The sequence below is a fragment of the Emydura macquarii genome, unplaced genomic scaffold (genome assembly GCF_026122565.2).
Source record: "Emydura macquarii macquarii isolate MOO-44397 ecotype Brisbane River unplaced genomic scaffold, CSIRO-AGI_Emac_v2 contig_3240, whole genome shotgun sequence".
Lineage (NCBI taxonomy): Eukaryota > Metazoa > Chordata > Testudines > Chelidae > Emydura > Emydura macquarii.
In genome coordinates this window covers 672,569-685,660 of record NW_027133377.1, presented here as the reverse complement: position 1 = coordinate 685,660, position 13,092 = coordinate 672,569, and the positions used below count along the sequence as shown (strand labels likewise).

Genomic DNA, 13,092 nt, shown 5'->3' with positions numbered 1-13,092 from the left:
TCTGGTGAGTCACAATAACCACAGAATCCTGCTAAAACCCGGAGTTGGCTAATAAATTTTCCCCTTCCGTAGCACCTTAAATATTTGAAGGCGGGAGGAGTGCATGTTAAATACCACCATTAAAAAAACAAAACACTATCTTGTTTCATAGATTGATTAAAATCTTTGAGGTTTAAAGTATTAAACTCTGGCGACTGCTATATAATTGGCTTTTTTTAAAAAAACAAAAGCTCAGCCTCCCCAGACCTTTTAAACACTGGCTCCCTGTTTTAACACTGCCTTATGGGATGTTCTATAGGAGAAGGAGCTGGTGTACCAGGTGGAAATGGACCTCATGGGATGAACAAAATGCTAAATGTTTTCTTTGAGTCTGGCATTTGGGGAGCTCTTGTCACACATTGGCACAGCTGATGAAATTTAGTCAGAATGATTTGCTGGTCATGATTAGCTCTCGTGTCATGTCAGTAATAAAAACATAATGTCAAACAGCTTGATTTTGTGGACACTAAACCGTCTTATAGAATCTCACATTTACACATGAAACTGAGTTGATTCCAGCTCTGAAGTAAACTACATTTTTCCAATTCTAAAAGCAAGCTCAGAAATGAGCATCTCTACGTTGCAGTTTGTGGTGTGATTAACAATCCAGTGCTACTAAACTTCAGTTTGCATTAACGTTTTTAAGGTAGTAGTGAAACTATTGCAGTACTGGGCAAGAGGACTGTTGGTCTGGACTTACTTATTCCTGAATTCTGAACGTGCTTCTTTTCTGAAGAGCACAAGTAACATTGCTTTATTTGACTGCTATATAGTTGAGAATGAAAGTGAAGGTTTTAGTGTTCACATTTTCATTCTTGTTTCAGAAAAGCCATTGTTACTACTTCTGCTTCAGCCTTTGAGAACTAATTTCTGTGAGATAACAGTAGATTACTATTTATAAATAAAATATTGTCTCTGGATATTCCTCATAAGCAGAAAAGAAAAATTACATGGTATTGGTGGAAGGATCTGCTATAACTTTTTTTCCCTTCAAAATGAGCTTCCATAGTACTAGGGATAAACACACAAGATCAAGAGGCAGATGCAGGTCAAGTAACAGATCCTGTGACAACTCCTATGCATCTGTGTCTAATTCCTGTCTCCTCCTCCTGCTTTTGTCAAAAGCAATCTGTTTCCTAAGTTCTACCTTAGGAACACTCTTAACTCCTTCTAAGATAATTTTTTTGTTAATTGCCAAATAATGTAATGTTTGATACAAAACTTTCATTTCTTTTTCAGTTGGGGCCCGGTGATGTATACAAACTATAGGCCTGAATGTAGGGCCACAGCTTCTGGAGTCATGTGACTACACCAGAATCTGAGTTTTTATTTTTTTAGGGCATTTCAAGTATCTGGCTCTCTCAGTTTTGAAGAAGAACTTGAATGAAGTGTAATCAATGCAGTGAGGTCAGCAGACTCAAGCAGGCAGACTGAAATGATAGCTCTGAGAGGCATAAACTCCCATGCATCTCAATAGGAAGTTTAAATACAAAGCCCCCTGACCTTCCTAGAGTAGGTGTATGTGGGGGAGAGGGCCTTGTCATCACATTTTTTCTCTCTGGGTGGGGAGAGAATACTTGTTGCTCCCCCGTCATGTTCCTGAAGGGAAGTGTGCCCCTGTGCTTCTGCCCCTAAGAATGCAGCATAGGGATCCAGAATATGGAGGGTAAAATCCGTGATTTAAAAAAAACAAAAAAAACCCCAAGGCTGTTTTACTTCCCATTTTGTAGTAAATTGCTAAAGTGGATGCTTTATATTTGTAACGTTTCCTAATTAGTGTCATTTTAGATTTTACATGGATTTTTTTCTAATGAGAAATTTCATACTTAAAATGCTCATCTGTGCTGAAAAAGACAAATCCAAGGCCTCATTAACATCCTTACTGTGACAGCAAAATAAAATTGATAAGTAAATAGCCTGTGTAAGTTTGCAATTAAAGCCACCTTTCTGACATAGAACTTCCACAAATTAAAAAAGCTGAAATGCTTCAACCACCCAACACCTCTTTTTTCAGGATGTGCAGCTTGAAGTCAGTGAGATTTGTGCTTTTGAATCACTTAAGTACTTTTGAAAATTCCACTCCTGGGATCTGACTTTACATGCCTTTTTTTTTTTTTTTTTGAAAATTTTGGGTTATATATTTAAAAAAAAAAAATCATTAACTTTGTTAATGTAGCAAATGTCTCTAACCTTCACCTTGTTGTTTACATTGTTAATTTTATAATACAGGCACTATGGGTCACCAAATGTAATTAATAGGCAGCAGATTTAAAACTAATTAACAAAAGGAAGTATATCTTCACACAACGCATAGTCAACATGTGGAAATCCTTGCCAGAGGATGTTGTGAAGGTCAAGACTTCAAAAAACAAAACAAAACAAAAAAAACTAGATGAGTCCATGGAGGATAGGTCCATCAATGACTATTAGCCAGGATGGGCAAGGATTACTGTTTGCCAGAAGCTGGGTGGGTCTGGGTGACGGGATGAATCACTTGTTCTGTTCATTCCCTCTGAAGCACCTGGCATTGGCCACTGTTGAAAGACAGGATACTGGGCTGGATGGACCATTAATCTGATCCAGTATGACCATTCTTTATGTTATGAAATATCAAAAATTTTATGCTAGAAAGAAAGCTTTTAAAAAAAATTATTATTAGCCCTGGATGCTACAAACAATTGTGTATGTTTAATCTTAAACACGCAAGTTATCCTATTTAAATCAATGGGATTTCTCATGTGAGTAAAGTTGTGTCTCCCGGGTGTTTGCAGTATCAGGGCCTTAACTTTCAATTTTTTGTGTTTTGCCTACAGCAGTTCCGTAATCTTAAATAATATATCCTATCATTTGTGGCACTTAATAAAAATATAGCATTTATAATTATATTTGTTATAAATTTTAGTCTAAAATTCCATAGCACAGATTTTCAAATTAATTTTACAAAGCCTCAACCTGATTTAAATCAGATTAAAAAAAAATCAAGTGACTTTTAAATCACTGGTGCATGTGGTGTAAACAATTAGAGGCATGGAATGGTATGAAGAGAGGAAAGACTGAGAAAGTTTAGAGAGGAAACAAATGACAAGGGACTTGAAGTATACAAAATTATGACTGGTATATAAAAAGTAAATCCAATGTTCCTGTTCACTTTTCTTGTGCTATGAGAAGTGATGTTGACGATGAAACTGAAAGGCAGATAGTAAATTAATTTCCTTCCCTTCCCCTCCTGCATAAATTAACCTGTTAGCAATGTTTTGTCACAAGATATTATTGAGGCCAAGAGTTGCTTAGAAGTCAAGAGATTAGAGATTTTTTTATAGATGAGAACATCCACAATAACATTAGCAAGCATTAAAATCCTTTTTTTATAGAGGATATTAAACCCTCGTGCTTTAGGGTTTAAGTCAACTACCGACTGCTGGGATTAGGAAGAAATTTCCCCTAGGGACAGGTTATTTCCTCTTTGTCCACTATAGATGTTTATGTATCCAGGAAATGGAAATGGTGGTTGAAAATGCAGCAGGATTTGATGTATTGTCAAATGTAATATTTGGGCTGTCTTATTAGTCTTTGTCTTTTTGAGTTCTTGTCTACATGGCAAGCTACTGCTCTGCAAGCCAGTGTGTGAATCTGCTGCATACAAGCTTGCTGCTCCATAACTTCCTGTGTGGAAGTATTAGTATGCTAAATTCCACACTGGGATTTTCACTGTGCTGTGGCAATTTCCACATAGGATGTTACTGCATGGCAAGCTAGTGTGCTGTAGATTCATTCTCTTGCTTGCCATGCAGTAACTTGCAGTGTAGACAAGTCCTAAGGCATTTTTTCATTTAATCAGGTTGCCACGTTAATGTTTTTTTTTAATGGTAGATGGTCTCAAAAAGGCTCTTGTAAACCCAAAATTCTAACCTCCTTTCCCCCCAAATTCTGTTTTTAGATCGAGAAAAGGATCACAGTTCATCTCGGCCAAGCAGTCCTCGTCCTCAAAAAACATCCCCAAATGGTTCCTGTAGTAGTGTTGGGAACAGCAGTAGAAACAGTAGCCAGTCAAGTTCAGATGGGAGTTGCAAGACTGCTGGGGAAATGGTATTTGTATATGAGAATGCAAAAGAGGGAGCCCGGAGTGTAAGAACCTCTGAACGAGTTACACTTATAGTGGACAACACTAGATTTGTTGTAGATCCTTCGATTTTTACTGCACAGCCTAATACAATGTTGGGCAGGTTGGTATCATTTTTATTCTGCAGAATAGGGTACTCTAAACATTTCTTAACTCTATTTAAATTGCTCTTTTAAACAAATGTTGGACACCTATGTTTTTGGCTGCTAATGTTTTATCTTTAATTTTTTTTTAAAAATGTAGTTACTGTGTAAGTTCTACTTTCCTGTATTTCATTTACTTTACATGATTTTGTGACTGAGTTAGTAGCACAATTAGTTGTATCTAAGAGGGAACATCCTTGTGAAATGGATATTTAAAAAGGTAGGGGGATACATCTGTGAAATGGAAAAGATGGTCACTGCTGGTAATTTGTTTCTCACAGAGGAAATGAAGCATTCCATCTTTTAGTGAGAAACTTTGCTTCCTCTTCTCTTGCCCTATACATAGCTTCAATACCCAGTCTGTTTTCACATTTATCAGAAATACAATCCTGCACTCTAGTCAGTTTACACAGCAACTGGTTTTGATTTGAACCAGTGAGTACTGGGATTATCTGGAGATTTGCACTTCTCAATACATTTTTAATGATAGCAAAACAATGAGCATAGCTAACCTCTGGGATAAGACAGTGAAGGAAAGCCATGTGGAAGATGTCAATTATCTTGTTGTTCTAGTCAGTTGGAAAGTCCTAATGGTACTCAGCACCCACAAATTCCTGTCTTCTAAAGTAGTATGCCCTATTGCTGTGAGATTGAGTGACACTGTCTTGCAATGCAGGCAGTTGGCAGTGTTTACTAGCTAAGAGAATCAAAACACTTAAAAGTGGTAAATTGTTGAAAGAGAGATGAACAGAGGTGTGGCTTTAATATTCTCTGTTGGCTTTAATAGTTTGTGTATTTTTAATAAGTTTAATTGGTCAGAAAAGACCCCTTGGATCAGCCAGTCTGGTTCCAGGCATTTTCCCCCTTCCCATATTTAGAGGGTCCCTTTTTCCTCATGATGGGACACTCAGTCTCACTCATGATGGGCTATCAAATTGATATATTACTTTGTATTAGCCTTGTGCGTCACCTTTACGTGAAACACGACTGTGTCTTGGCACAGCACCCATGCTCTCATTATTTTAAATATGTTTGGATAGCACACGGGGGTCGTATTTTTAATATGTCTGGATGGAGGTTCTTGCCAAGGTGTGGGTGGTATAAATGATAAACAATCTCAAGATTTGTTTAAATGACCAATGCGAGGATTAAATAATAACTTCATTGTCTTTTGTGGTTGTGTCAAAAGAACAAAGAAAATGAAACAAAACTGGAATAAAGCAAAACCAGCATCTTTAACCTTATTTATTCTTGAGAAGGATAATAAGGCAGTATAATAGATTAAAGGAAATGTTTTTGACATATGTGGGGGAAAGGATGGGGAAACAATCTGCATGTCAATGTAAAGCAACTCCACAAATTTGTCTCCTTTGTCATTGACTTGGGGGACAGACATCTAGTAACAAAAATACTAGAGCTCTTGTGTAGTTGAGATGTCAATGGGTTCGTCTCTCCTCCAGGGATTGGTCTAATGAACAAGCTTATTCTATACTTTTGGCAGTTCATAAGTAGGTTATTTAATAAAAATGTGAAAATGTGGATCTAAAAATATCTAATGTTGCTCCTTCTCCGGTACCAGTTCACAGGGCATTGAGCAAAAAACACTTAACCAGAGTCTATTTGGAGCTGAAAGTTACTATGGTGAAAACTTACTCTTTGCCTCAAGCCTACTAGAACCTATTGGACTCACTTTCAGAAATTAAATATTGAATTCATCCCTTAAAAAAAGGTCATGAATATGAATGTAAAGGCTGGCCTCCTGTATTTCAATTGTAGAACTAGTCCCTTTATTAATACAGAAGTTACTCAGACTAGGCATTTGCCCTTGATATGTATATAGATGCAGAAACTTTTACAACGGGGTGCATTTTTAAAGTAAAATGGATAATGTGTACAATGGATAAAAGCAGCCTTTCAGCTGTGTCTGGTATAAAATAATGGATACTGCTTGATGTTTATCAAAAGTGTAAAAGCTATACATGGAGTTATCAAAACTGCTGAAAGGTCTACTTTTTTCATTTAATTAAGACTTTGGCTTTCCTTATTAATGAAGATAAGAGGTTCTAACTGGGAAGTGCAGACAGTAAAATTGAACTTCATAGGGAATATCCTTCCATAATATGCACAAAACTCCTATTTAATACATTGAATAGCGTTTTAAATACACTCGGATCACTATTTCCCTATGTTAAACTTACATTTTTAAAATGATCAGGAGAATTTCACAGCGGTGAATTGAAAACCTGTGTTGCTTCACCACATAATGCTTTCTCAGTTTCATTAGGTTGCTACCAGCAGTGCTAATTGCGCTGCATGCCATCCTAGTAGCTTTCTCTTTACTGCTGCCAGTGCGTGTTGATGTGCTATGTATAAGCAGTGGCACAAGCAAAATGCTCCACTGGAAGCACTTTATGGGGGGAAGGGGTAGAAAACAGAGGTGGAGGGAGGATGATATGAACCAGTGGATGTGGGTGGAGACCGGTAGAATGAGCAGTATAACAATAACACGCCTGAGATTGGGAATGAGCTGGATACTTTTCAAAACTGGGAATGCTGCAGAGCCAGTACACTCAACCTTCAGGAAGAATGTGTTCCTTTCCCTCTGTAGCAACCACTCCCTGATTCTCCAAACCTCCTTATGTATTGCAAAATAAACATGAGTGTGAAAACTTTGTTTCAACGTGAAATTTTGAATTTTCAAGATTGAATTTTTTTCAGAATTGGTTTTGCGTTAAGTTTTGAAATTTCTTGTGTTCATTCCAGTTTGGAGCTAAACCAAACTTGGAAATGTCAGGTTTTGAGCAGCTCTTCTTAGCAGCGCACATACATAGCATCTTTCTGTATAGGGTGAATAACTTCTGAGATGGAATGTGAATTTTTTGCCATTTCATCTGCAATTTTAGCATGTTGTGCTTCATCTAAATTCCTTGTAAATCTGAAGTGAGTTCTAACTGAATTGTCATTCTGTTGAATAGGATGTTTGGATCAGGCAGAGAACATAACTTCACCCGTCCCAATGAAAAGGGAGAGTACGAAGTAGCTGAAGGAATTGGCTCCACTGTGTTTCGTGCTATTCTGGTGAGCTTTAATTTCCAGTAGTACAATTTAACCAATAGGATGTGTGGATTTTATAATCCCTGAAATTGGAAAAGAGGAACATTTTCTATATTTAAAAACTATGCAGGCACGTAATAGAAGTTTGACAGATTCTGGCAAGGCAATATTTCTCTATGCTTTATGTGCTGTACTTTTTTAAATACAATCTTCTATAAATCAAGTGTTTTTTTTCTTATGAGAGAATAACTTAATATGGAAATTCTCCTCTTTTAAGTGCAGTTATGCTTTCAGCTATGCACTCCAGGGGTTTGGCTAAGCCTCAGGAATCAAGAAAAATGAACGATTTCACTTGGTTTTAAACAGTTTTTTTTGGTAAACTTTTAATTCAAAAGGCCATTTTGGCTTTATTTTATCAGCTCTTGTTCTTGAGTCTTTTGCAGTGGATGAAATAAGATATTTCAACAGAACATACTGCAGGTAGCATTTGCACTGGCAGAAAAATGCAATGTGCAGTCTCCAAAGAAAATTAGACTGCCTTAAACATTATCACAATACAGTCTAGTTGCTATAGTGCTTTGTTGGCTGAGCTACGGATCAGTGGAAGCTGAGTGAAGTGTAAATTGTGAATAGGATAAATAAATTTAATACTTAAATGTTCAGTTTCAAGAATTTGAAATTTAAAATAGAAACTTAATACAGCTAAAATTTTAAAATATCTTTTCACTTGGTAGTGGCTCTTCTGTTCTGGAAACTCTAAATCTGAGGATAAACATAATTAATCATTTTCAAAATATGTGGTTCAGTCTTTGTTCTTGAAGATTGCAGTACAAAGCATTAGGATTTATAAATGTGGAATAGGTCCTTTAATAATGAATTAAATGTTTCTATCAGCAGATGTTTTGGTTTAGTCTAATGTTATTTGTACTTTTTCTGTTTTATAAGGATTATTACAAGACTGGGATAATACGTTGTCCTGATGGAATATCTATTCCTGAATTAAGAGAAGCATGTGACTATCTTTGTATCTCCTTTGAATATAGTACTATCAAATGTAGAGATCTCAGTAAGTATGGAATTTATTGAAATAATTGTAGCATCCTGGTGTCAATTAAAATGTACACATACAATATTTTACAATATTTTACAGTAACATCAGGATTTTTTAAAATAAACTAAGAGAATCAGATGCATAATCTAGAATGTATAAAATGTTGTGGGGAGATGAAACTTTCTCTTTTCTATTCCCTCTCTGTGTGCCAGATCAGCACAGTCCTTGTAACAGGTGTCTCATTAAAGTCCTTAGTTGTTCATGTATATCCTTGTGTAGATAAGTTGAGAAATATCAGCAGTTGGTTGACAGCAGTGATCTTTTGGGAACAAATTAATGAGGTGAAGCTAGTGAACAGATCTCCCCATCTATTGTTACTTAGCTAGAAAGTTGGTCATTCTGTAATTTGAGTGTTTTTGTAGTAAAAGTGACAAGCTGTTTTCATGAGAAATGGCTTTATAAACTACGTTTGTTTAGCATCTGTCACTGTATGTTCCAGGCTTGGTGGAGCCAATAATTAAACAACAAGTCTTTTGGTCCAAATAAAATAGGCGCACAAATTTTAGTAAGTAAAAAGTGCATCCTAGATAATATTTCAAGTTTTTAAACACTATACTGACACACAGTTTCCATTCATGAGTCTATATTTCTGATACCTGTAATCTAATCCTATTACGTAGTGTAATGTTCCACCTATAGGGCCAGTCTTCAAAATTGAGACCTTGGAGTGCTGTAGGGGATTGTACCATTTCCCCTTGGTACTGGGGCATGGTAGCAGTTGCTGTAACATCTGTACAAGCTTAGCAGAAGGTTTTCACAACGGTTATGAACTCTTTGGGAGGCTTTGTATAAGCTATTGCTTGTATGACTTGGTTGCTGTGTCTATACCCACACAGAAATTGGCTCAAATTACTATTTTTGTTTGAGACACACAAGGTAGATTCCTTCCAGTCTGGGGAAGGAAGCAATATGTTCTTTCCCAGACCTGAAGAACTGCTCTGTGTAACTTGAAAGCTTGTACCTTCTACCAACAGAAGTTAGCCCATTAAAATATATTACCTTGCCTTTCTCTTGCATCCTGACCTACAACAACATTGCAAACATCTTTTTTGTTTGTTTAGTGAGTATGGCGGGAATTTTACAAATCACTATCTTACATATACCAGAAATACAAGAAAAAATTATTCACTTAATGTAGAGAGACATTTGTTGCATAATCAAGTTATCAGATTAAACTGTTTGCCAGGAGAATAGCAAATTGCTGGACAATCTTTCCTACACACCCTTGTCTCATTATTTCTGGGTATTTAAATTGAAAGGCAGTTCTGCTTTTCCTCATGCTAATAAACTAAGAGAAATCTATCATAGCAGTTAACAGTCAAATAAATTGACAGATGACTTGTTTTATTTTTTTATGGGTGAATGTGTGCTGTTTAATTTCCAGCCAGCATTTCTCTACCAAGATTCCCAATGTCCGTATGCTTTTTATGGTTTTGATTTCAGGCGCTCTTATGCATGAATTATCAAATGATGGTGCTCGCAGACAGTTTGAATTTTACCTTGAAGAAATGATTCTTCCACTGATGGTAGCTAGTGCCCAAAGTGGTGAGAGAGAATGCCACATTGTCGTGCTTACGGATGATGATGTGGTTGATTGGGATGAAGAGTATCCTCCACAGATGGGAGAGGAATATTCACAAAGTAAGTCTGGTTTTATACTTGGTATTGAACTTAACTATGGGAGCCTTTATCAAAGGGCTTCGTTGACTTTGTATCAGTATTAAACGCAGGCATTATGTTTGAGGAGGTAGTGACCATAGTTTAGATGACAATAATTTTCAGACTGTATGTGTAGGCTTGGCAGAATTCGATTTTTATTTTTTAATTTCAAAGGTTTTAATTTCAATGATTATTTTTAACTATTGTTTTTTATTTTATCAATTTAAATTTTCACAATTGAGGGAACTTACAATCAGAGAATGGGGTGTCAGACAATTATTTAATGACAGATGTTGAGATTAAAAAAGTTAAAGCTTTATAATTGTTAAAATACATTGTCAACATCACGTCAAAATATACAAAATAATATACTTAAATCACTTTCTTTGCCTGTCTGTACGTTTTGATTATTGATGGAAATATTTTTGTCAGTTTGTGTATATGGTGACATTGATATTTATCAACATTTACCAGTAAAAATCTAATCCTTCCAAACCTAAGTATGAATGCTGCTGTTCTAGCAGAGCGCAAAGCATATTTCTAGTGATCTTAAGGAGGCAGTAACTGCCTCAGTTTTTTCCAGAAAGTACTTAGCTCTGCTTTACTACACAGTCCTATGTTTGCTCTTGAACTCTTACCCCAAAAAAAAAAAAAAAAAAAAAAAAAGACCCCTTAACAAGCTGTGTATTTTTCATTTTAAAAGAAATAAGATAGCATGGAAAAAAGGAAGCGGTCAGGGGCTACTAACCTAAATTACTAAGAAGCCTCTTCTGTATTTAGCAGGCTCCACTTGTCAGTGGAGTTCTGCCCTTTTTGGAAACTTTTTTTCTTGAGAAGAAATAACCAAAGCTAACTCTAATCCACTTACAAGTAGATTGGCAAGAATTTTAACACAAGTACAGGGTGTTATGCATATGGTCAGATTTCATCTTAGAACTTTACTTTTCTTGGGATTCAGTATAGTTTAGTTTGCACTACACTCTGCCATGTCTCCATTCTGAGCTCCTTCAAGAAAATATCTGTCTATAAAAACATGAATGAAATCAGCTGGAGAAACCATGCAGGCCATCAGTTTGTCAATGCCCTTAAACTGGGTTTGAAAATATGCCTTTATTTTTCTCCGGTTTCAATCTTAGATAATTTATAACATCCTATGAGACTTTTTAAAAAAGTTTCAACTGGAATTGCAGATTTAAATATTTGATTTATATAGGATGATGGAATATGAGCTCATGATTCACCCACATGGTTGAATTCTAGGTAAGTTTACACTGTGATATTTATCTACCCTTTCTAGCCTCATTTGTAACCACTACATAGACCATCTTCACTGTACAACTAGAGGTTAAAAACATCTAGTACAACTATTATTAATCTCTGAAATGCAATTTTCCCAGTTATTTACAGCACAAAGTTGTATAGATTCTTCAAGTATATTGAAAACAGAGATGTGGCTAAATCGGTTCTGAAGGAAAGGGGGCTCAAGAAGATTCGATTGGGTATTGAAGGTAGGAATGATTTTCACTGCTTCCAAAATAATCTTTGGGAAAATGTATTTCTGTACTTCTGCCCTTCTGTATAGGCACTTAGTGCTTGATGTAGGTGGCGAGTGTGATGGTTGACTAATAATTTAGGACTTAATCAAGATAGGTATTGAAATAAATGTTTTATTACAAGGTCTTAGTCTACAATATTCCAGTGCTGGATTCAGGTCTTTACAGGAATAACCAGGAAATCATTGTTCCTGCCTTAATAGATGAACTATTGTAAGTCAGTGGTATTAGCTTATTAGTCTCTGTTTATGGTGGAAACTATTTTGTTCACTCTGTTGGCTTATCTTGTGTCCATATTCTAACATACTTTCTTACTGAAGAGTTTTCTTTGAATTACCAGTGAGTGGATGGTTCTGTGTCCTATGAACATTTTATTTAATATTTGCAAATACTAAAGGCAACCTTAATTCTGGATTTCCTAACTTTCAACTGTTTTCTTTGCAAACTAAATAATCTCATAATGGAGCTTTTTAATGTAAAATTATATATAAAAATATTGCCCATGACCTGGTCAGATAGATAAAGTGACCTGTCTCATAGTCTTCTATGGAAAGCTTCCATGACTGGGCTTTGGGGGAAGAGGGAGGAAGGAATTAGATCACTCTGAATTTTAGAGAGCTTTAAAGAATCTTGTTCTCTGCCCTATTTCATGACTAGAGCAGTTGTAGAAAAATAGGAAAAAGCTTTTTAAGCTTCTTCTAGAGTTTGAAATGGGAAATATTTTTCATTTCATTTAAACTTTTCACTTATTGGACACTGGTTTTCCATAAATAAGAATTTTGTGACTCAAAAAAGCAATAAAGCCAGATTTTATGGAAATTGTCATGGAAAAATTATCCCCTGAAAAGTGGTTTGAACAGCGGTGGCCAGCTGTATTCATAATACCCTTCTTCCAGTCTAGAAGAGCTGGATTCTGTTCCCCCGAGCCCCATTAGCACAACTTTGGTCAGGCGCAGGACAGCTGAAGTGTTTAATTTTTCTGGACTTTTAGAGCATGAGTGCAGGAACAAGAACTGAGTTAGTCTTGAACTCAGCTCACAGAAACCCAGTAGTCAGTCAAGTTCACTTTCCTTACATTACAATCTATGATCTTAAAATAAATAAATAGTTCCACAAATGCTGTGTTCCCACTTGCCAGGTTGGGTGAAGCAGCTGGATCATTCTAGCTCACCAACCTAAAACAAATGCATCCCGGTGTTCTATAATTGGTCATGTTCTTTAAAATATATTATATTGAATAAGGTATTAGTCATGCAGCCCTATTTTCATTTATATGCTATTAAGTGTAACTGTTTCCACCTGTGCTGATATTTTCAGTCTTTAGATTCCAGCTTAGTTGTGCAAAATGAGAGAAAACAGATACTATTTATCTCTGAGCCCCCACATAAATAAAACTGGAGACAGCTTTCCACA

The 13,092-nt window shown here is 36.0% G+C and overlaps 1 protein-coding gene across 6 annotated transcripts in view; it reads left to right on the top strand.

The window, feature by feature from the left end:
• The window catches only part of BTBD10 (BTB domain containing 10), a 45,217-nt gene that overhangs the window by 30,355 nt on the left and 1,770 nt on the right, over window positions 1-13,092 (top strand). For 5 of the 6 annotated variants that reach the window (XM_067532038.1, XM_067532039.1, XM_067532036.1 and 2 more), the window contains 5 exons: window positions 3,977-4,262; window positions 7,278-7,380; window positions 8,302-8,422; window positions 9,911-10,108; window positions 11,524-11,634. In XM_067532038.1, coding sequence (XP_067388139.1) covers window positions 3,977-4,262; window positions 7,278-7,380; window positions 8,302-8,422; window positions 9,911-10,108; window positions 11,524-11,634 — 819 coding nt within the window. The remainder of the gene's footprint in view (window positions 1-3,976; window positions 4,263-7,277; window positions 7,381-8,301; window positions 8,423-9,910; window positions 10,109-11,523; window positions 11,635-13,092) is intronic. The other variant, XM_067532041.1, reaches the window with a different exon arrangement.